Source organism: Zootoca vivipara, chromosome 8 (assembly GCF_965207765.1).
Source record: "Zootoca vivipara chromosome 8, rZooViv2.hap1.1, whole genome shotgun sequence".
Lineage (NCBI taxonomy): Eukaryota > Metazoa > Chordata > Lepidosauria > Squamata > Lacertidae > Zootoca > Zootoca vivipara.
This window is the reverse complement of record NC_142591.1, coordinates 64,869,104-64,893,013: the sequence shown is the minus strand read 5'-3', so window position 1 is coordinate 64,893,013 and position 23,910 is coordinate 64,869,104. Positions and strand designations below refer to the sequence as shown.

Sequence of the window (23,910 nt, the reverse complement as noted above, 5' to 3'; positions counted from 1 at the left end):
TTGCTGCCCTCACTCTGCATGGCAGGATTCTTCTTACGTTCCCCCCCCCAAAAAATACATACCCTCACCAGCCATTACACTTGGCATATTGCTAGTCAGAAATAAAAGTCACCTCTAACAATGGGTTATTCAGGCTGCCTCAGTAATCCTGTCCATGTGGATTATAAAATCCCTATTTATAGTTTTATTTGGTTCTAGGAATCTAAATGACCGGGAGGAAAAAATAATCCTAATTGGGATTCTTGTGAATGTTCCAATTCACAGATTCCTAATCTGAGTAATGTTGATGAGCTGGAGTCAATGAGAGTTTGCCCTAAGCTGTTGCTAGGATACCGTATGTGGCTGCCTGTGGGAAGAGGCCTAGCAAGGCCAATCACAGCCGAGTCACCCAAGCCCCTAAATTCATGGCTGCCAACCAAGGACTGGTTACTGTGGCATATGACAAACTCAAATCTACACATGACACCGGCGGAGCATTATGAGCATCTTATCATGCTCATAATCCATTATGAGCATCTTATCCATAGAGGCTACTGGCGCAAGGCACCACGGTGTGAAGTTCTAGAGGTAGCCTCCACCACGCCACACCATGCCCGGAGCCTCCTCCCTGCCAGAGGAGACGCCCTCAAACCCTGCCGGCAGCGCCGCCCTTCCGCCACCCCATCGCGGGGATTTGAACTGCCAACCTTCTGATCGGCAAGCCCTAGGCTCTGTGGTTTAACCCCAGCGCCACCCGCTGTCCCATGATTCTGAAAGGGCTCACCAATTTATAAACCTTGAGGTGTTTTGTTTCAAGAAGCACCTCACAGAACAATGAAGAAAGAGGTTAACCAGAGTCTGAATCCCAAGTAAATAAGGCAGGACACCATACTGTGATTTGAGTTCAGGTCCCATTACTAACTGCTCTGTGGAAAAGACTGGTGTCACGACCAGGGGGATGGCAGAATGCTCAGCTCTTATTATAAACCATTTAAATTGTTTCACACAGAGAAGGGGATCATCATTAAGCTACTGCACAGAACAAAGCGTTGGGCATATCCAAAAAGGTCGTCCTATTTGCACAAGGGCTTCCTTCTCCTTATGCATCAGAACTGCCCCCTCCCCATCATGTATCCTTCAAATCTGTTCTCGCCCCCGCCCCAAGATCTTCCTGAGCAGATCTGGCAGACACAGAGGGAGAGGAGGGGGTGGGGAATTTTCATTGCACCAGCATAACAATTTCATTGGATAGAGTTACATCCTCATAGAATCATAGATGAAAGGACCATAAGAGTAATCTAGTCCAACCCCCTACAATTCAGGAATCTTTTGCCCAATGTGGGGCTTGAACCCATGACCCTGAGATTAAGAGTTTCATGCTTTACCAACTGAGCTAGAACTACCGAATCCAACAGAACAGGTTAAATAGGTGCTATATTAAGTTTTGTGGCATGTTGAAGAAGAAGAAGAAGAAGAAGAAGAAGAAGAAGAAGAAGAAGAAGAAGAAGAAGAAGAAGAAGAAGAAGAAGAAGAGTAGTAGTTTGGATTTGATATCCCACTTTATCACTACCCGAAGGAGTCTCAAAGCGGCTAACATTCTCCTTTCCCTTCCTCCCCCACAACAAACACTCTGTGAGGTGGGGTTGAGAGACTTCAAAGAAGTGTGATTAGCCCAAGGTCACCCAGCAGCTGCATGTGGAGGAGCGGAGACACAAACCTGGTTCACCAGATTATGAGTCTACCGCTTTTAACCACTACACCACACTGGCTCTTTGTGTGCACATACTCCGGTGAACTCATGGATAGGGGACAAAAAGATGCCCTATCTACAACTGGTTAGTGTCCCTGGAACCCAAAGCAATGGTAGCCATACATGGACCATACAGAGTACTAGCATCATCTGTGCCACATCCTGAAGAATGCTGTCAAGTGCAGGTGGACCACTTATTACAGTGGTAAATATTTAACTTTTCTACAAATAGGGAGCATTGTTCTCAAGAAGCTTATCTTTGAAATGGCCTGCTAGTACTTGCAAGTAGTTCTGCTAACAGGAATGCATTTGGAAAGGCAAGCAGGAATGCTTACTTGAAAGCAAATGGAAATGCAAGCAAGTTCCTTTCTCTATCACATGATGCAGCTTTCTTGGAAATAGTTTGCAGTGTGGTTCTTTGGACATCTGAATCCTACACATGCAAAAAAAAAAACTGGAACAAGGAAGGCTGGTTTACCTCTTCATGTTGTGAAAAGAAAATACACAATGGAGTATTAGTACTCAAACAGCCTAAATGCTGCATGGGATTCTTTCAGCATTTCATCTTCTAATATGTAGGTTTCTGGATGGTGCTAAGACTCAAAATGGCAGTCTCTGGCCAACGTCCATAGTGGAACATCGTAGCCTAAATCAGCACTAGTGATTATAAACAGGAAGTGCCAACAGGAAAAGCAATATTCACAGTCCCAAAGGATTTAAGAAATCAGTAAAGAAAAGATAAATCACAGAAGACTAGTAATAGCGGAGACAAGCACACAGACAAACAAGCAGGCAGATAGATAGTATTAGCACATAATGGATTAAAGGAGGCTGACTGACCCAAAGGATGCTGAGTGTTCTGCCTGCATGCCAGGCAAAGTAAGGTGACTTATACAGTGGTTACATAAAGGATAAAGCTTGAGCAAATCACTGAGCATGTAGTTTAGCAATTCCATTTGTCTGCTGCAAAATGCTTAAGTTACAAATCCGTAACTAATAACTGTCTCCGAAGACTCACCAAAGCATGAGATGTACAAGATCTGTTACAGTGGAACCTCGGTTTATGAACACCTCGGTTTATGAATTTTCGGTTTATGAACGCCGCGGACCCATCTGGAATGGATTAATTCACTTTCCATTACTTTTAATGGGAAAGTTCGCTTCAGTTTATGAACGCTTCAGTTTATGAACAGACTTCTGGAACCAATAACACACATGTTTCAGTTTATGAACGCTTCAGTTTAAGTACTTCACGGACCCGTCTGGAACGGATTAATCCACTTTCCATTACTTTCAATGGAAAAGTTTGCTTCAGTTTATGAACGGTTACTCCGCGGACCGTCTGGAACGGATTAATCCATTTTCCATTACTTTCAATGGGAAAGTTCGCTTCAGTTTATGAACGCTTCAGTTTATGAACAGACTTCCGGAACCAATTGTGTTCATAAACCGAGGTACCACTGTATTTCAGATGTGCTGTGTCTAGTTCAGCTGATCAATCACACAGCAAACGCAGCACTGTTTGACCCTCCCTTGGATATGAGGGGTTGGATACATACATTTTTACAAATACGTAAATGGTAACAAGCAGAACCCAGCTTGGTCAGGTGTCTTGACCAGCTCTGTCAACTCCAAACGATGTCCATCCAACTGCATCCAGCTACGGATATGTATTCAAAGTCACACACATCGCTTCTAACAGGACCACTGAGAGACAAACCCCGAGGCTTGAGAAAGTTCGCTTAAAAAAACTGCAGAGCAAAAATCAACGCTGAAACCTGCCCAGTGCAGAATGAGCATAGTCAGAAGCCACAGAATGTTTTGAGTATCAGATTCAGAAAACTGAATTAGAAAACTTGGGGGGTGGGGATGTAATGAAGTATCATGGAAGAGGGTGGGGCTAACTGGCTGGCATTATGAACAGGGGTATTTCTGTAAAGAGGCAAGGGCACTCTGCAGCTTCCATTTGCTTAAATCAGGGATGGCCAGTTTCTCTGTTCTTGAGGGTAGCTTTGGTTTCAAGACTGTGCCCCAAGGGCTGGGAAGTGTATTTTGCCACAGAACAAGATTCCATTATGAGCAAGACAAGCAGAGCCGTCTTTCCCATAGGGCTTAGTGGTGCGTCACACCAGTGGTGCGTCTCTCAGGGGCGCCCCAGCAAGTGGGGGAGCTGTGCCGCTTTGCCAGCGGCCTCCCCTTTCCCTGCACGCCCACCAGCTGCACCCCACTAACCATAAAGCTGGTGGCCGTGCAGGTTCCCTCCCAAGCCTCCTTGGGAGGAGAGCGATCCTTGCAGAGGCTTGGGAATGAAGTTGCGCCCCTCCCAAGCCTCTGCAGGGATCGCTCTCCTGCAGCGGCATGGGGGAGAGTTGCACCCTCCGATGGCTGGCAGTGCGCAGCCACGGCCACCCCAACATTATCCGTGGTAATTTGGGGGTGCTGGGTGGATATTTGCACCCCAGCGCCGCATCTGCTAAAGACGGCCCTGAAGACAAGACAGGGATTTTGTACTTGCACACACCAGCCACAACAAATATCTCTGCTAAGCAACCTGCTCAGCATTGCAAAAGGTCCCAGGTTCTATTACTGGCATCTCCAGGTAGAGCTGGAAGAGACTGCTGTCAGGAGGTGGGCCGGTAAATCAGTAAAAACATATTGGGAAATGATATATAATGAATTAAAGAAAATGTTTAAAGTGACTTTTAGTAAAAAACAAACAAACAAGCAGAGGCTTTTCTATTAGGTATAATGGGAGAATAAATCCCAAAAGAGAAAAAGGTCCTATTCGTGTATGCAATGACAGCAGCGAGAATGTTATGTGCCCAGGGATAGAAGGAAGGAAGAACCCCATCGAAAGAGAAATGCATAGCAAAATTGATGGAGAGCGAAAATGACAGGGAAGATCAGACACCAAGAAGACAAAAGATTTTAAAAAGAATGGATTAATTTTGTAGAATACCCCAAGGAGCACTATAAACACTTAAAAACATTAGTAGGCTTAGAATAGCACCAGTGATATAATTGGGGTAAATTTTGAAACAAGGGAGATGAAAAAATTAGATAATGATATAAAGATGCAGAAAAGATAGTAGGCAATGATGGGAAACCGGGGAGGAGGTGGGGGGAAGTCCAGGGGTTGAGAACCCCCAAAGGATAAATGTTTTGTTGTGTTGATACGGATGTAAAAATGTAAGCAGAAAATCCTTAAAATTAGAGAGAGAGAGAGAGAGAGAGAGAGAGAGAGAGAGAGAGAGAGAGAGAGAGAGAGAGAGAGACTGCTATCTGGAAAGCCACTGCCAGTCAGTGCAGACAGTACTGAGCCAGATCTACCAATGGCCTGACCTGGTATAAGGCAGCTTCCTATGTGGAACACAAAGAGCTAGGGAGATTTCCCAGACATGACTGCAGATTAGAACCACATATGCATGCCAAAAATACAGTTCCTATTGGCATCTCTCACTCGAGTGACAGGAGTCTCATCAGAGAGCTCTGAAATAGTAGTAGTAGTAGTAGTAGTAGTAGTAGTAGTAGTATAGTAGTAGTAGTAGTAGTAGTAGTAGTAATAATTTATTATTTAGACCCCGCCCATCTGACTGGGTTTCCCCAGCCACTCTGGGTGGCTTCGAACAGAACATTAAAATGCAAAAATCTATTAAACATTAAAAGCTTCCCTAAAAAGGGCTGCCTTCAGATGTCTTCTAAAAGTCTGGTACATGTAGTTGTTTTTCTCTTTGAAAAGGACACCTGGTGAAAGGCCAGAACAATGTGGCTTGGTGTTCAATAATTATGGATTTGGTAAACTTTTTGTTAGAATGCCTCCATGTCACATTGAATAGGTTGTGAACATGGAAGCTAGTTTGAGATGAGCAGCAGCAGGAATCTGAGATTTACACTGCTAAAATTTAAGTTCACCATCCTGGCTGGGAGCTTAATTAAACAAAGTAGGATTTAGCTAATGATATTCAGTGCTTATGTAATCCCCTGGAAAAAAAATTCTGCCAGCAGTACATTGATGAGATACTTCTCAGTTAACAGTGAAGCCTATCTTTGCATCCATTAATTATACAAAAGGAAACAGCCAGCATGTATGGCAGACGGCACACAGTTGCCCCAAGGTCGCTAATCCCTAAAGCGAAAACTGACAGGTTCTCATCTGGCTTCAAAACAGTCTGCAGATCTGGTGCATGTGACTTTTCAAAACCATAGCCTCCTTTGTAATTACAATGAAAAGTCCTTATCCCGGGTGCTTTAAAGACGCTTAGGAAACTCATTCAATAGGAGCCAGAAATAAAAATAGACGCACATTTCAAAGGCTGTGCCCCGTGCCAGGCACTGCAAATGGTGGTTTATGAATGTTTCAGTTGTAAACAAAAACAGCCCATAATATATGTAGGGAAGCATGAAGGGCACAGGAGGGAGCGCTTGTCGTGCATTAAGCTGCTTTCAACTCACAAAGCAGGATCAGTTGTGAGGTAACCATTTGCCTTCACTCAACAAGTCATCCTTTGCAACAGACCTGATGAAATTCATGGCAGAATCCAACACTACCACCCAGGGGCGTAGCAAGGTCAGGTGGTACCCGGTGAGGAAAATCTCTTGCCACTCCTCCCCACATTGAAATCTAGTTGGACTCCCAAGAGACTGCGATCTACTCACAGTATACAAACACTGGCTGTGATCTACCCATTGTCTATGGCAGAACTTACTGAGCTTTTTTGGGGGGGTGGGGAGGGTTGGCCAAAGTTGTTGAGCTTTTTAAGAGGTTACAGGGTTTGGGTTGAGGGAGTTGCGGCGCTTCTGCTTCTCTCCTTCCCTCCACCCTCTGCTTGTTCGCTTGCCTGCCTCCTTTCCGTCCTCTCCCTGCCTGCCTACATGCCTCCTCCAGCAGCCCGGGACCGTGGGGCTGTCAAAATGAAGGGGGAAGGGAGGAACGCCACCGCCACCGCCAAAGCTGCACAGCTCCACCCCTTCCCCCGATGGCTCGTGGTAGGTGGGAGTCGCAGGCAGGCGGCGCGCCAAATGTCACCCCCCCAGAGATGACACCTGTGGCCGTCCGCCCCCACCTTGCTCTGCCCCTGCCACCACCTTCCTATTCATAGAACACAGAGTGGGGGGGGAGCTTTTCCCCTAGAGGCAATGTAGCATTAGGGGGGGGGCTGAAGCCTTCCAAACATCCCAGCCTTTGCCATTATCATCATCATCACCGGGGAGCCTAAAAAATGGTCCTTTAGCTGACAAGCAATAAACATTCAATTCTAATGTTTAAATGGCCGCCCGAGAGTAGAAATGTAAGAGTAGAAAGTTGAAGGCCAGACTGTTGCCCTACAATAAGCTGGGACCTGGAATAAATTACTTGGACTTTTATAAAGATAGGTAGAGACTCTGGTTTAAATGTCTCATGTGTTTATACATAAAAAGGTGAATCAAAGTTTGAAGATGAGAGACAGCTACTAAGGTAAGTTTTAATCCTTGGTCACCATTTCCCATCAATGCTGCATGCCCAGAATTCACTAAGACAGTTAACTGCTTTTCCTCTGACGTCCATCTCTTCAACAAGTTTACAAAGCTTTAACATGCTAATCCCAGCCTGGCTATCAAAGGAAGATCAGCAGTGACCTTTAGCCAGGACCTCTAGGCACAAATCACTAGAGTCAAGCAGACCTATTGATTCTTCATCAGGAGAAATGGCAGCAGCAATCTTGACTTGATGCAAATTGGGTGAAAGCTGCATCATATCAGCAGCTTTTTCTTCATAATCCATTACTGATCATTGTGCACAGAGGTGACCATGAAACCTACATCCTTTACCAAGCACTGCTTGTACTTTGCTTCCTAAGGTTTTTTGTCGTAAATTCTGATTTTTTTCTGGACAAGCGACACCCACTGATCCCACCTCTTAGCCCTGCGTATCCTTCTTTTAAAATCCCATTTTCTTTTTTAAAAGGTGAATTTGTACCATATTTTTAAAATGGAGAGACCCATGCCAAGCCAGATTCTACTGCGCAGGGCAGGAAATAAGCCCGAGGCAGAGTTCTGCTTTACTAACTGGTTAAAGACAGGAAGAAAAAGATGCTACAGTCGTAAAAAAATGTTCAGCTTACTTCTCGCTCAGCAGAAATTCTGTCTTCTATAACACTGGGAAAGAATTATGTGAGAAACAGCTGCGGTTTGCGCCATTTAATCCTTAAAAAGAAAGATTTAAGCTGATCATTAACAGGAGCTCTACCACCCCACGGCAAAGACAAAATTCCAGCAGTCTCTTCAATGTTGTTAGTCTAAGACTGTATTTGAAACTTCATGTCTCTTAGAGATACTCTTTATGATTCTAGTTTTAAAAAGGGATTGCCGTAATAATGCACTGGGATTGCATCCTGTAGCCATATACCCATTTGCCTACAAATACCTTAAATCTGAGAAGGGACAGGTAAAGTAGAAATTACAGTATATGCTTTGATTGATAGCCTACATGTGAAGATATTCTGCTTACCTCGGACTGTATTAAGAATGTGTCAAGAATGTTTGTGCAGGCAAAACTTGGCCTTGAGCTAGCCTGAAAGTAGGCAACTTGTTCTTGTTGCGAATCAGGCACCCAGCTCCGATAATGTTTCCTATGGGAACGTGACTTACTTTCTACGCATGTGTAAAGCTAAGGCGAGGGAATGCCTGTGTAATTTATGGGCCTGTGGATATTACTTTTATGGGTTCCCCAGCAGCAGCTGCTATGAGCAAGTAAAGTTGCCTTGAACATCACAATGATGTGGTTATGGAAGAAATCCACTACACGTATCATTTTTAGTCAAACACATCTTCCTACTAAGCTCATAAAAATATCATGCACACCACATTCCTCTGCCAACTCTGATCCCAACCCTGACGAAACTTGCATTCCAGCTCTTATATCTTTATATAATAATTATTGTCCTTCAGTTCACTACCACCATTTTAACAATTACTGATGATGAAATTCCCAGCAGTCAGTTTCCAAAGTACTGCAGAAGGTATATGGCTGCAATGCCCTCTGACCTAGAAATCCTTCTGTGGATGTGCAACTAGTTGTGTTCAGTGGTGGCAGAAAAGACTGCACATGATCAAATAACATTCATTTCTTTTTATTGCTTCATGCATTTCATAGGTGAACCATGACATTTGGCTCACTTTAAAAGACAGTTAGACAATTTCTGGAGGATAAACCTATTCCTACTTTCTGAATTGTATATTGTAGTCAGGGGTGGCCAACTTCCAAGAGACTGCGATCTACTCACAGAGTTAAAAACTGGGAGTGATCTATCCCCTTTTTGGGGGGTTCAGGTCAAAGTTGTTGCGCTTTTTTCCGGAAGGAGGAAGGAGGAATGTGCATGTTGGGGGGGTTCATGTAAATGTTTTTGAGCTTCTTCAGGGAAGAGGGAAGCAACATTGAACATTTTTTTTAGGAAGGAAAGCCCTGTTTTTGGTGGTTCAGGTCATTTTAGGGGTGCAGGGCAAAGATGTTGAGCTTTTTTTAGGGGAGCCAAAAGTTTTTTTAGCTTCTTTGGGGGGAGCCACTGATCTACCGGTGATCTACCACAGACATCCAGTGATCTACTGGTAGATCACGATCTACCTGCTGGACATGCCTGTATGTAGTCCAAGTACCTCCATTGATTGACATGAGTGGAACGACAGGACTGCTGTTGGATAAATCAAATTGTGGTGCTTTTGCAAGTATCCCCACCTACACACATTTACATGGATACCAGCCTCGTTGCTTTCCATAGAATTTACTTCCAGCTTGAAATAAAAACCCCAGCCATGGTTGTAACTTCAGGTTCATTTTGGAGCCTATGCAAACATTTCACATCTTATCCTTTGGAACTGCAAGCCTTTCTTGGCAGGGTGGGCTGTTATTCAACACAATTGCCAAAGTAAATATGTAATTATTGTTAACATAACCACAAAGAGTTCCCTGATATGCAAAACAAAAACAACCAGTTATAAACAGCACTACGTTCCAGCATTGTGAAAGGATGGTTGTCATATTAATTTGTGAATTCAGGTACAAAATTACCCAAATTGTAAAACAAAATACAACTGTGGTGCTATCATTTGAAAACGGTGTACACATGTTTTGAAACTGCCAGGATTCTCTGCAATATATATCAATATATGATGATGGGGAAAGCACTGAACCACCATCTCCACACGCCAGGTATGTACACCATTCACAACTCACATTGCTATAAGTGTATTTTGCCATTTCAATTAATCAGTGCATCATTGATAAGTGTATCAATGTTAAGCCTTTACAAATGCAACCTCAGGCATTATACAAACATACAGAGGGATCTGGAAATGTAATTTTCTATTTCAGATGCAGAGGAATAACAAACATTTGCCTATTCTTTTTCTCCCTTCACATCTGAAATAAACCAATATTCTATCTCCTGGTCCAGAAGGTTCAGCTGCTGCCCCAATTTAGAGATAGCTTGTGCATCATCGTGAGAGAGGAAGGTGAGAAAACTGTATCTTGGACACAAGAAGAGTGCAAAAGAACAGGAAGCACAAGGCACTGGAACTATTTGTTCCTTCCTGCCTTCACCTCATGCCTGAAGTACAAAGAGCAGAATCTCCCAAATTTAATAAGTGTTCAATACAGAAAGAGAATAGGAGGAGCAATTTATAAATTGTGTCCTCCCTCAAAGAGGGTGTTGCAGTGCCACCTGGCAACCAAACCCTTGTGTTGTGGGTGGGTGCAATTGGATAGCCACAACACCCGATTGGTAGGTCCCTTGATGCTGGGTTGAATCCGACGAATGGGACGCTAGCCAGACCATAGCTGCCAAGTTATCCCTTTTTTAAAGGGATTTTCCCTTATGCTGAATAGGCTTCCTCGCGAGAAAAGGGAAAACTTGGCAGCTATGAGCCAGACTGATCAAGGGATCTATATATGCCCATGCACGTCACTCAGAACTTCCTCTTTCGGTGCATGCATAGGAACATCCGCCCACCTCTCCCTACTTTTAGGGCTTGCACGCTTGACTTTGCTATGCTGTCGTGTGTCGTCTGTTGTTGGGACAGGGGCACTTCAGGAATTTTCCCCACTTGGCTGATTGGCTGGTGCCACTCGGGTTTCGCCTGCCAAGTGGCAAATCGTCACAACTTGTAAGGTTGTGGGCAGGCTCTGGTTCAGGTGATAGGGATGGGGGAACGCTCTCGCCATCCCTATGCAAAGGGGTATTCCGTTAAAGGAATCCAGGGACTCAATGGTTTGGTCAACCCTGTGAGGGGTTGTGCCCGTGCCTGAGTCCAGGGGGACATCTGGGTGGTGGACATAGCATGTTCCCGGCTTTCCACCATTCCGGGTGTTCACCCTAGGCTGACCTAGGCTGGTTCCCTGGGTCAGCGCTACCTGCAACGGTGCAGGGAGCTAGTCGAACCAGAGCCTATGCAACCACTCACCTGACGTAATCAATAAAGTTGTGGCCTAAATTCTGCCAAAAAACAAACCAAAATTTGAGTCTTGTCTGAATTTATTTATAGGGTGAGGTTTAAACGTCTAAACACACAATGCTAGCTACAACTTCCTATTGGGAATGAAGTCGCTGGCAATAGACTTGGCACCAATTTGTCTAAGAAAAGCAGAGAGGAGAGGAGTGCTCCCTAAAACATTGGAAGAGTGACCTGATGGGGGGGGGAGCAGTAGCACAGAGTTGTTTCTAAAAGCAGACAGGGGTATATTAGACCAGTAAAGATGGCAAAAATGTACAAAACTGGGTTAAATAAATGTTGGAAATGTAAAGAAAAAGAAGGTACTTTTTACCACATGTGGTGGGAATGTAGAGAAGTCACAAAATTTTGGGAGATGATATATAATGAATTGAAAAAGATGTTCAAAACGACATTTGAGGAAAAAACCAGAAGCATTTTTTTAGGGATTCTAGGACAAGACCTGCCAAGGAAAGCAAAGAACTTATTCATGTATGCTACAACAGCGGCAAGAGTCTTGTTAGTGCAAAGATGGAAGAATGAGGAAATCCCAACGAAAGAACAATGGCAAGAAAAACTGATGAGCTATGCAGAGTTGGCAAAGTTGACATATAAACTACGTGAGAAGGACAACCGTGACTTCAAAGAAGAATGGGAACTTTCTACAAACTATTTAAAAAGACAACAAAAGGATCTGGACTCCTTGGCAGGTTTTGAATAAACATCCACAATTTATTATTGTTTTATCCATTTTTTTGTATTTCTGTCCCACCTTTTATTCAAAGGAGCTCAAGATGGCACATATGGCTGTCCCCCTCTTCATTTCATCCCCACAACAAAGTTAGTTAGGCTGAGAGAGGCAGGGACCGGCCCAAGGTCACCCGGTGAGCTTCATGGCTGAATGAGAACGGTCTCCCAGGTCTCAGTCCAACCACTACACCACACTGGTTCTCCTTGACGGAGACTTCCACCCTTGTGAGATTGAGCCAAGGGCTCCATGTGGCCTGTGGACTGCTGGCTGCCCATTTTGCTCCAGAACAGCCTTTTCCCTAGTGCTTTGCAGAAGGTTCGGACTACGGTACACCTCTCACCAGCCCCAGCCAGTATAGGGAAGGCTATAGCCCAGCGGCAAAGCTTCTGCTTTGCATACAGAAGGTCCCAGTTTCAATCTCTGGCATCTCCAGGTGGGGCTGAGAGAGGCCCCCCCATCTGAAACCCCGAAGAGCCACAGTAGAGACTACTGAGTTAGCTGGACCAATGATCTGACACAGTTTGTGATGTTTCCAAATGGTCTGGGAGTAGCAATACAACATTTGGAGGTTGGCCAAAGCTGGAGAACCGTGAGGCCCAAAGGAAGCAATCCATTTTTTAAAAAGTGCCTGCACACTAATATTTCAGAATGTGCCTTCATGCCACAACATTCACCCCAGTCAGAGAAGCACCGAACCCTTTACCCATGATTTTTAAAAGGAGGGGGGGGGGCTAGGTTCTTTTGTGGAATAAAACCACCTCTAGAAATTCCACTTAATGGAAAAATTTGCCTGGGACAGTCCGGCATGCTGTACACGCAGACAGAGGACAAAGCAGACACTATCCGATTTCTCTCGGAAAGACGATAGCATTTGTTGCTATACAATTGCCGGGAACACAGGTCTACAAACTGCAGGTACTGTTGCTGGCCAGGCAGTGATAGTAATCAATGCTTGTTGGTGACAAAGGCAGAAAGGCAGGACCAAGATGGGCACAAGAATTCCACAGTGAGGGTGAACTATGGCATCTACTTGAAGCCCAGGGAAGGTACTGGCAAACCTAGCCTAAAGGCACATGATGCAGCAACCTCATTTAAGCTAAGCAGGCCTGGGGCTGTACAGCGTCTGGATGGGCGACTGCCTAGGAAACTTTATACCACTGTGAACTCTGCAGAACAATGGTGGGACCTAAATGTGATTCATAAAATAAAGAGAAGGCATAAGCTTTTCTAGCTGAGTGACCATAGTCAGGCAGACTGACTATCTCATCTGTTTACTCTACAGCCTTATTTTAAATTCATTGCATTAGCAGTCTCTTCTCCTATCCAGGAGAATTTATATAGGACATCATTCGCAATTTCACAGCTATCCATATTTTGAGCATAACTTTGTAGCAGAAGGGATGGGCCATTACTCAGTGATAAACACATGCCTTACGTATAGAAGGGTCAAGGTTCAATCCTGGCACCTACAGGCTGGACATGGAAGACGTCTGTCAAACAATGGACAACACTGACCTGAACGAACCAATGGTCTGATTTGATATAAGGCGGCTGCCTTATATCAAATCAGACCATTGGTTCGTTCAGGTCAGTGTTGTCCATTGTTTGACGGACGTCTTGAACCTTAACCCTAGCCTAATTTTAGAACTAAAAGATCTATTGGGGTTTCTTGCTTTAGTGACAAGAGTCTCACCAGAGAACTCTGAAATACTAGAACAATGTGGCTTGGTATTCAGTCCCCCTGATGATATATCCTTAGCCCTCCAATTTATTACCTCCCTACCACCACTCCCACTTTTTCAGATTCTAAAACAAACATTTCTCAACAACTGCTGTGTACTATTAGTTCTGGAGGGCGCCAGGAAAGAGGCGGAGGCTGGGCACAGTGCCTCCCGGCATCAGCTCGCTGCCCTCGGCCGCCTCGCTGAAGCAGCACCACGCCCGGAGCCTCTGCCTCTTCCCCGCCGGAAGAGCCGCCCTCCAGCCGCTGCCCGCCTCCTCCAGGCCTGCAAAGCTGCCAGAAGCGCCGTAAAAAGGTTGGCAACTCTGGGAGACGGGGAGGGGGGTCGCGCCAGAGGGATCTTTGCACCATGGCGCCGGATATACTTAAGACATCCCTGTTCTTGACATGAATCATGCTAAAAGTGCAGTATAATTCTAACCCTAATCTCCCTATTTCACATACAAATGTGACCATCACCTCCCTATTTTACATCTCTAATGTTCATTCATAAATATTTGTAAAAGCTTTTTAGAAAGGGGTCTTGAGGCCAGTTGCTCTCAAGCCAGACTTTCCACCTACATTTGCAAGGTTGTAAACTTGTGCCATTCTAGAAAAAGCTTCAGAAAACCTTTTACAACATAAAATCAAGTCTTTACAACTACAACAGAGATGCATTAACAAAATGAGACAGACAGGAGGGGGAAGGAGGGGCTCTCTCCCAACCCTATAAATATTCTATACACTATCACATGTGCCTGCCAACGATTTTGTTTAGCTTTCGTATATTAATAGAAAATGCTAAATCAATTGTCCATTCACTTTAAAGTGAATGGGACTTCAATGGTTCTATAGGATTTTGAAAATGTTATTGTTAATTTAATCTAGTAGTGTATATCTAATTTCCTATTATTTAGTTGGAATGTCTTAAAGTCAATTTCATCTTCAAAATCTACAGTTGCTTACTAAGGCTTAACAAAAAAAAGTTCAATGAGTAAATCCAACTGCAATCTTCTATGATGTCACTGGTGAAATGCAAAGTCCTGAGCAGTCCTGGCCCCAACGCCTGCTTGATCTTCGTCTATACAAGGCAGCAAAGACAATAGTCGGCTTTAACTGTGAATCCCAGAAAAATGTCGTCACTGACTTCTGGGAAGTAGATTATTCTAAATGCCAACAAGGTATGCCAAATCCTAACAAGAAACTGGGTCTGTTCCAACTATTTTTTCCTCCCCATTGACTTCTAGAATTAAGTAAATTGCTGCTGAATTTCCAATTCCCATGTGGCATATTGCTCTCAAATGAACCTCAGACTTTTTTCTTTTTTAAAAAAGTGTATTTCTTGGTAGACATTTTCAGGATTTAAGCAGAAGCTAAAACTTCAGGAGAGAGTAATTAAATCTGGTTTGATGTTAATGCAGTAAGTATGTATTCATTCAAAGTCTTATGGTGGATACAGATGCCACTACTGAAGAATCCACTATGAATAAGCTTTTGGTGCCAAGTTTTTGGTGCCATTCACCCAGGCTTTTATTAACCCAGAATGTGTCCCTGCTGAACTTTTTTTTTTAAAGCTATTTCGCTGTGTGTGTGCTCTTGCCTGGTTTACTGGCTATTTACAGTATGATTTTACTGGTATTGCTCCCTGCTATTTAAAATGAGAAGTGGGTAAGACATTTTCTAAATAAACAAATGAAGCGTAGGAGGATGTAGCAGATTTCTCCAGACATAAGACCTACCTAATGAGGTGCTACGTATATTTCACATTGCACCCCAAGAATATTGACTCGGCCCTTTCATTATGTGAAGTTAGAGGAGTGCTGCTGAGCATGTCCAAAGTGATTTCCCTTCCATCCTGCATATCTCCAATCCGATCTATTTCTACTGCCAATAATGTCCCACTGAATCCCATGGGGATTATTCCCTCCCTACCCAGCAACACAACGCGAAGGGTCCGTGAACATGGGACGTTCACTTGTTCACAGACCTTTCTTCCTCCATTAATTGCATGGCTGCTGGCTTAGATGGCTTTGAAAGAAGATTAGGCATCTGCCTTGCAATGATCATCTGATGAAATGACATTAAGATGCAGATCAAATGGCACTTAACTATGCTCCTTACATTATTAACAGGCAAACTTCCCTTACTCCTCCTCCTCCTCCCTCCCCAGCCTTTCAGAAAGTTGGCTTTGGGGTGCAACTCAAACAAAAGGCAGGATAAGAGAGTTATTTCTACTGCTTTTTACCATTCCTTTTAAAAAATGAGAATACAGTCATACCTCGGTTTAAGTACGCCTCGGTTTGAGTACATTCAGTTTTAGTACTCTGTGGACCGTCTGGAACGGATTAACCCACTTTCCATTACTTTCAATGGGAAAGTACGCTTCAGGTTAAGTATGGACTTAAACCAAGGTACCACTGTACCAGGCTTTGTACCTGGGACCGTCTGTATGCAAAGCATTTACTCTGCTAATGAGCTATGACTATTTCTCAACTGGTCTGGGATGGAAAAGGACAGTGGACAGTCGTAGAGTTGGAAGGGACCTTGAAGATCCTCTAGTCCATGGGTAGGCAAACTAAGGCCCGGGGGCTGGATCCGGCCCAATCACCTTCTAAATTCAGCCCGCAGACAGTCCAGGAATCAGCGTTTTTACATGAGTAGAATGTGTCCTTTTACAGTCATACCTCGGTTTAAGTACGCTTCGGTTTGAGTACTTTCAGTTTAAGTACTCCGCGGAACTGTCTGGAACAGATTAATCCACTTTCCATTAATTTCAATGGGAAAGTTCACTTCAGGTTAAGTACGCTTCAGGTTAAGTACGGACTTCCAGAACCAATTACACTCATACTCTGGTTAAGTACGCTTCAGGTTGAGTTCTCCGTGGACCTGTCTGGAACAGATTAATTCACTTTCCATTACTTTCAATGGGAAAGTTCGTTTCAGGTTAAGTACGCTTCAGTTTAAGTACTTTGCGGATGTCTGGAACGGATTAATCCACTTTCCATTACTTTCAATGGGAAAGTTCGCTTCAGGTTAAGTATGCTTCAGGTTAAGTACAGACTTCCGGAACCAATTGTGTACTTAAACTGAGGTACCATTGTATTTAAAATGCATCTCTGGGTTATTTGTGGGGCATAGGAATTCATTCATATCCCCCCCCCAAAAAAAAATATAGTCCGGCCTCCCCACAAGGTCTGAGAGACAATGGACAGACCCCCTGCTGAAAAAGTTTGCTGACCCCTGCAATCTAGTCCAACCCCCTGCAAGGCAGGAATATGCAGCTGCCCCATACGGGGATCAAACCTGCAACCTTGGCGTTATCAGCACCATGCTCTAACCCAGTGTTTCTCAACCAGTGTGCCTCCAGATGTTTTGGGACTACAACTCCCATCATCCCTAGCTAGCAAGACCAGTGGTCAGGAATGATGGGAGTTGTAGTCCCAAAATATCTGGAGGCACACTGGTTGAGAAACACTGCTCTAACCAACTGTGCTATCCAGGCTGGATCCCTCCCTTTCAAATAGTTTTGGGGAAACAACCGTCATCTTAATTTATATTGCCATGCAGTTAATCCATGTTCACAGCGGCCTGCTAAAGACAAATGCAAACATGCTGTGGTGTTCAAAACACAAACTTTCAAACATTTAAAAAATAAGCAGTTCTTTTTTCTTTCTTTCTTTCTTTTTAAGCACCTCGGATTCAGCTCTGCATTTTCTTTACAGTTCATATACTCCATTTTGTACTGCACTTCGGAAGACTTTGTGGCCCATCTGTAAAGGAAACTGCCTGTGGGCTTACAAACAGTGGCAGCCGCAGGGAATTACTGTTATCTTATAAAGAATTACGTTGCTAATAATACATCGCTTTAGGGTGTTAGCTCTCCAGAAATAAACTCCTCTTCTGAAAAGCAGCATTAGCTGCTGAAGTCAGCATCCCTCCACAAAAGTAGCATGAACTACAGTGAGAAAGGGCAGAGAGCCAACGTAGGAGGCAATGAGCCAGGATAATGGAAGGCAGCATGAGTGTGGGGAGAGAGAGAGAGAGAGAGAGAGAGAGAGAGAGAGAGAGAGAAGATAGCCAACAGGCAGGGCAGACCTTTGCTTCTTTGCTCCAAGTAAGTGTCCATAGCATTGCAGCCTCAGGATCGTTGAAGCCAACAGGGCTAACCTCTGAGTATTTTGCAGTATAAGCTACTGTGCAGTTGCCAAAAATAAGGCAGGGTGATGGAACCTGCCACCCATATGACTTGCTTGTTGCTTGGCACTTTCCAAACCACATGGCCAGCATGCTGTAGTATTTAGACTGTGTCAGATTAGGACCTGGGAAAGCAGGGTTCGAATCCCCGCCCAGCCATGAAGCTCACTGGGTGACTTTGGGCCAGGCAATGTCTCTCAGCTTAGCCCAACCTCATAGGGTTGTTGTGAGGCTTATATGGGGAGAAGGAAAAGCATGAATGCTACTTGAGATCTTTGGAGGAAAGGTAAGTATAATAATAATAATAATAATAATAATAATAATAATAATAATAATAATAATATAGTGGTGTAGGGAAGGAAGTTTGGTTGGGGGAGGGAATTATAATGAAGTACATGCCACCATTTTTGTGCGCTAAGACCTGAGAAATGGAAAGCAAGTGTAACTGCTTATTACGCACCAATCCTTTCCCCCCCCCCCCCAGTCTAGAACATCTTGGTATATAGCAGGCATGTCCAACTCCCAAGAGACTGCAATCTACTCCCACTATAAAAAAACTGGCAGTGATCTACCCATTGGATGGAGCTTTTGGGGGGAAGCCTTCACCAAAGTTGTTGAGTGGTTCGACATGCCCGGTATATAGGAATACTATTTAAAAAATGATGGAAAGGTAAGAGCTGAGAATCTTTAATTTTCACTCATTTCCCCTCGGACTTTTATACAGCATACCATGGTGACCAGAGGTGGGGAACCTGTGGCTCCAAGATGCTGCTGGCATACAGCTCCTACATCACTCCTTCCCATTGGCCACCTTGGCTGGGGTTGAGGCAAGTTGTGATCCAACATCATCTGTGGGACCACAGGATCCCCACTCCTGATCTAGGCACACAACTACAACTAAGTTCTCGAATGTACACCCAGAATGAATGAATGAATGAATGAATCTTTATTTGTGTCAGCCATCAGCCATAGCAATAAAACAACAATACAATATACAAAGAATAGAAATAAAAAATTAATTATATAAAATACATTTTAGGGTTTTGATGTACACTCAGACGCACATTCAAAGGGTATATGTGTTATTCTTTTATGCACTGAAAATATTTATGCACCACTTTTCAATTAAAATATCCAAAGTGCTTTGCAACAGCTTTAAAAGAAAGCACCACGCAACAAAACCAAAAGGCAGTCTGAATCCAATACACATTTATCAAGGAGTGAGACCCATTGACGTCAACAGAGCATGCTTCCAAACGGACATGTATGTTGCTATTATTTTTATTATTGTGTACCCATGCTTCACCATAAGGTCCCAGTGTGGGGTACAACATTAAAACAATTTGCAGTCACAGAAATAATGTCATGAATATAGCAGGTGTGGAAAACCTGTGACACCCCAAAATACTGCTGGACTACACCTCCTATCAGTTACTACAATTTATTATTTATGTAGCACTTCACAGTACAAAGTGTTTTACAATCTTTACCCAACAATTTTCAAAGCAAACGAGGAACGTGTGTCATTAAAACCGCCTTTTGGCCGATAGAAAATGGAGACAGGGAGAGACTTGACCAACTACGTCACAGCTTAAACTTGGAACTAGGTGCTACAAAAGGTAGGTTCAACTTCTCCACCATAGTCCTTGCTGTTAAACTAGACGCAGTACCTCAAAGGCTAATGAATTTTGTTCAATATTATTATTTCCAAAGTGCACAAATTGTTCTCTTTCATCAACTTAATGCTCCTGTTGAGATTACGAGTGCTGGCTGGAATGCGTTCCGCCATGTTGTGTTATATTTTAAAGATACCATTTTTCTGTAAATTTATTTGGAGATGAAACACTCTGACACCAGTAAGCCAGACTTCAGTAGCAACACCACCAACCCCATGAAAAGCAACCATAGATGGGAAAAAAGGAAGAGGACTTCTCTAACTTAGGTCACAACCACACCACACATTTAAGGCACATGACTTCCCCCAAAGAATTATGGGAACAGTGGTTTTTTAAGGGTCCTGGGATTTGTAGCTCAGCAGTTTGAAAGCACATCAAAATGCAAGTAGATAAATAGGAACCACTATAGCGGGAAGGTAAACGGCGTTTCCATGTGCTGCTCTGGTTTGCCAGAAGCAGCTTTGTCATGCTGGCCACATGACCTGAAAGCTATACGCCGGCTCCCTCGGCCAATAATGCGAGATGAGCGCCGCAACCTCAGAGTCAGTCACAACTGGACCTAATGGTCAGGGGTCCCTTTACCTTTACCTTTAAGGAGTACAATAGCTCCCATAATTCTTTGGGGCAAGCAGGCAAATGTGTGCCGGCTCCCAAAAAACGGCCACCACTACCTCCCAACTGCATGCTCCATCTGGGAGGTACAGTGGCAAGATTGGGAGAGGTCACAGGTGAGCAAGTGGCAGCAACAGCTGCTGGCTGCCTGCCTCCTCTTCCTTCTTCAGTGGCACAGTGAGAAGAACAGAGCCCAGCTAGGTTGCTCAAGTGTGCAAGAAAAAGTAAAGACATTAGCTGCTCCTTGAAGGCATGTTCTCTCTGGAAGGTTCCACCAGCCTGCTCTCCCAGTAAAGCAGAAGTTCAGACTGGGCCTACAAAGAGACTGAGCCAGGGAGGGCAAGCAGGTATAGAGGGAGGTGTCAATCTGGTAGTAAGGTTGCAGCAGGTACTCATCTAATCCCATCTGCTGTGACCAGGCGTGCAAGGGTGTGGAGGAGCAGTCACTGTCTTATTGCACTCCCGCCTCTCCCTCTCCCTGTGGATGGCACATAGCAAACAGGAAAGCGATTGCTGCGAGAAAAAGTAACTTCTCCCTCCACTGGCTCACCTGTCCACACCTGGCAGGGCAGGGACAAGGAAGCTGGACTCCAACTCCCATCGTGCCTGAGCAGTGGCCATCTGGGGCTGATGGGAATCTGACTCCAACAACATTTAGAGGGTCACATGTTCTCCATCCTTGTCCCCCCAGAGGAAGGGCAGAGGTGAAGAAGACAAGACGGCTCCTTCTGCCCACTCCCTGCCCTTTCTCTGGCAGGATGGCAGGTGTAATGGGCGCTGCCAGCAAGCAAGGATTTCTATATTAAAATGGAGAGTTTCATATACTCCTGCAGAAGCCAAACTGGCAACACTGCGTCTCCGGGATCGGAGTGTCTGTGTGCGTGTAAAGCACACAGCCCCCCCCCCCCGGCCGGGAAGATGTGCAGCAGGGAGGACCAGGCTGCCTCGACCCCACCTCCCCCAGCGCGGTGCCCAGAGGCAGGAGGCGCAGGTGGGCGAGCAAGTTGAGACCAGAAGCGGACAGCATAGTCTTCCTCACAGCTGCTGGGAGAACCTGAGGGCAGGCAAGCCAGCAAACGCAGCAGCTCCGCAGGGCCCAGTTCTCAGCGGGAAGCAAGCGCTTCTTCACCCACCTGCTACCCGGGTGTGCGAGTTGCGCAGGGTCAGGCCCCTCCCGCAGCCTCGACGCGCCGCGCTCTGCTGCACCCGCTGCGGCCCCAAATCCGGAGCCTAACCGCGGACCCCTTGGATGCCTGCGCCCCGCTCGCCTTCCCTTCCTTACCAGGTACCAGATGCCGAGGATGATGGTCCCGGTGCGGACATGGCAGCACATGCAGCAGCTGTTGGAGTAGAAGCGGGCCCAGGGGGAGCTCATCATCTTCATGGCGCGCTGCCCGTGCGGCCGCTTCCCAGGAGCGAGACGAAAGAAAGAGACGCGCGGCTCCAGTCCCGACGGCAGCTCAGAGGCGAATGTCCCCAGCTCTGCAGCAGCGCCTGGACACCGCCAGGAGGAGGAGGAGGGAGGGGGAAACCTCCGTTCCATGACGTCATCGGGCCTCCCGCACGCCAGCGGGGAGGGGCGGAGCCTTCGAGTCCCGGATTGGGCCGGCGAGGAGCGCGCGCCCGAGGGAGGCCGGGCGGAGGAATGAATGAGAATGCCGGAGTGGGAAGATTCGAACCGCGGCCCATTGACAAAAGAGAGGCGGCGCGCGTTTGTGCTGCAGAGGGAAGTCCATTCCACGCCGCCCCTAAAATTAAAGGGTCTTCCCTGGGAAATTGTGGCGTCTTTGCGTCGCCATCGGAAAGAAAGGAAAATTACAGCAGGGACGTGGGCCGGAGGGATGGCCGCGCGCTGGCTGTGGACTTGGTCACAATTTAAAAGCATCGAGAGAGCACAGAGTCACTTGCAAGGGCGTCCCTATGGAAGCACCTTCCTCCTCTAAACTGCTAAAAGTAAAATGCGAGGTGAAGGGGCCAGGAGTAAAGGTTGCGCTCTATGCGTGTGGGGGTGTTGTTGGTTGAATGCTTTATTGAGGAGGAGAGGTTTGGGGTATGTCATCAAAGAAATCACCTTGAATGTTGTGATCTTCTCTTTTTCTCTCAAGGATGGTGCTCTCTAGACCTGCTGTAGTCTTTCCTTTCCCATACAAAATACCCGCATGAACAGAAAGCTATTGTTTTGCACCCCAAACTGAGTCCTAGACCCAAATTACGGCCCCCGGTGAAAGTACCGTATGCACCAGCGCAGACCTTGGGTCCTCAAATCTCAGTGGCGCAGACCCCTGCCTCTCACCTTCCATTCTACACCATAGCTGTGGCGCCTCCTGCAACACCCCTGAGGCTCTGCGCCTCCCCTAAATCCGCCTCTGACTAGCATTGTCTTCGGCTCAAAGGTTCCTATGATTCCTACTCCACACCACCATTGCTTGGAAACCCAGCTCACTCCTATGCGTGTATACGGATCTTGGGACTTATTGCTATTCATGGGACTTACTGCCCAAGTCAGGAAGCAAAGAATTACAGTCTGTACTAGATAACAGTGAAAATCAATAGCTGAGTGGCAGAGCATCCCAACCTGCATACAGAAGGTCCCAGGCTCAATCCCCAGCACCTTTAGAAAGGGCTAAGCCCACCTGAAGCATGGTAGACAAAACTGAGCTTGGTTGTTGATCAGACTCAGTAGAAAGCAGCTTCCTGTGTCAGGGAAGGGACCACGAGGGTAATCTAGTCCAACCCCTTGCAATACATGAATCTTTTGTTGCCCAATGTGGGGTTTGAACTCACAAACATGAGATTAAGAGTCTCATGCTCTACTGGCTGAGCTTTTGAATCCCAGGTAATCAGATATTTTATTCCCTTATCTCATTTCACATGTTGGAGCATAAAAAGACATTCAGTTCCAAAGCTGCCTTTATATTAAAATTTCTAAGCAGTGCTGAAAGATTTTAAACCTTTCATATCCTATCTGCTCCATCAGGTAGTTCAGACAAGCACACAAGGTCAAAAACAGACAGTGGAGCTTCCTGTTCTAAAGCAGGAGAAGATTGAAGTCTTTTAATTATTTTGGAGCTTCATAGATTCTCTCCCCCCACCCTCAAGAGATTGATTGGATTGGTTCAGCTGATTATAGAAACAGAATAAGTTCTTGGCTTCCCTCCACTGTTTGCCAATTCACCTCCTAGGAGCTATTCAAGGACCCTTTCAATGGTGGAAGATTGATGGCAGAAATAGAGATGAAAAATTAGACATTTTAAGATCTCTTGCACGCCACTCTATAAATCCTGTTTTAATTCCACTGAAATAGAATACAATTTGGCCACTTTTCAAAGTCCATTTGAAACGTGAGCATTGCTTTAATGTGCTCTTTCTAAAGAGGATTACAGCACAGCTCTGCACACTTCTCAAATGGAAGGCCCATTAAGTTAAATGGTGCTTTCTCCCAATTAAGTGTATACTGTAGGGTTGCAGCCTTAGATTACTTATAAGCAGGCATCACAGCTTGTCAAAAATCATATACCTGTGCTTGGAATACTGAGTATTTAGTGCTTCAGGGATTGGAGTCATGTGATGTGAGGGCAGAAGAAAAGATGCCATTTTTTTACAGCAGTAATGACCACATATTATACTTGTTTAACTCCTGCTTAAGTCCTTTGGAGGTTAAACAAGTCCTAGCTGACTGTTGAGTATACATGAATAGGAATGAAGCATCCAAGCCACCACAAACCAAGATCAGTCATGATAAGGCTGAGAAACAAGCTCATGGAAG

At 45.1% G+C, this 23,910-nt stretch overlaps 1 protein-coding gene across 2 annotated transcripts in view; it reads right to left on the bottom strand.

The window, feature by feature from the left end:
- LAPTM4B (lysosomal protein transmembrane 4 beta) overlaps positions 1-21,712 on the bottom strand; it is a 52,141-nt gene extending 30,429 nt beyond the window's left edge. The window contains exon 1 of one of the 2 annotated variants that reach the window (XM_035126285.3): positions 21,427-21,712. In XM_035126285.3, coding sequence (XP_034982176.2) covers positions 21,427-21,687 — 261 coding nt within the window. In that variant the 5' untranslated portion in view covers positions 21,688-21,712. The remainder of the gene's footprint in view (positions 1-21,426) is intronic. The other variant, XM_035126284.3, reaches the window with a different exon arrangement.
- Positions 21,713-23,910: the final 2,198 nt, after the last annotated feature.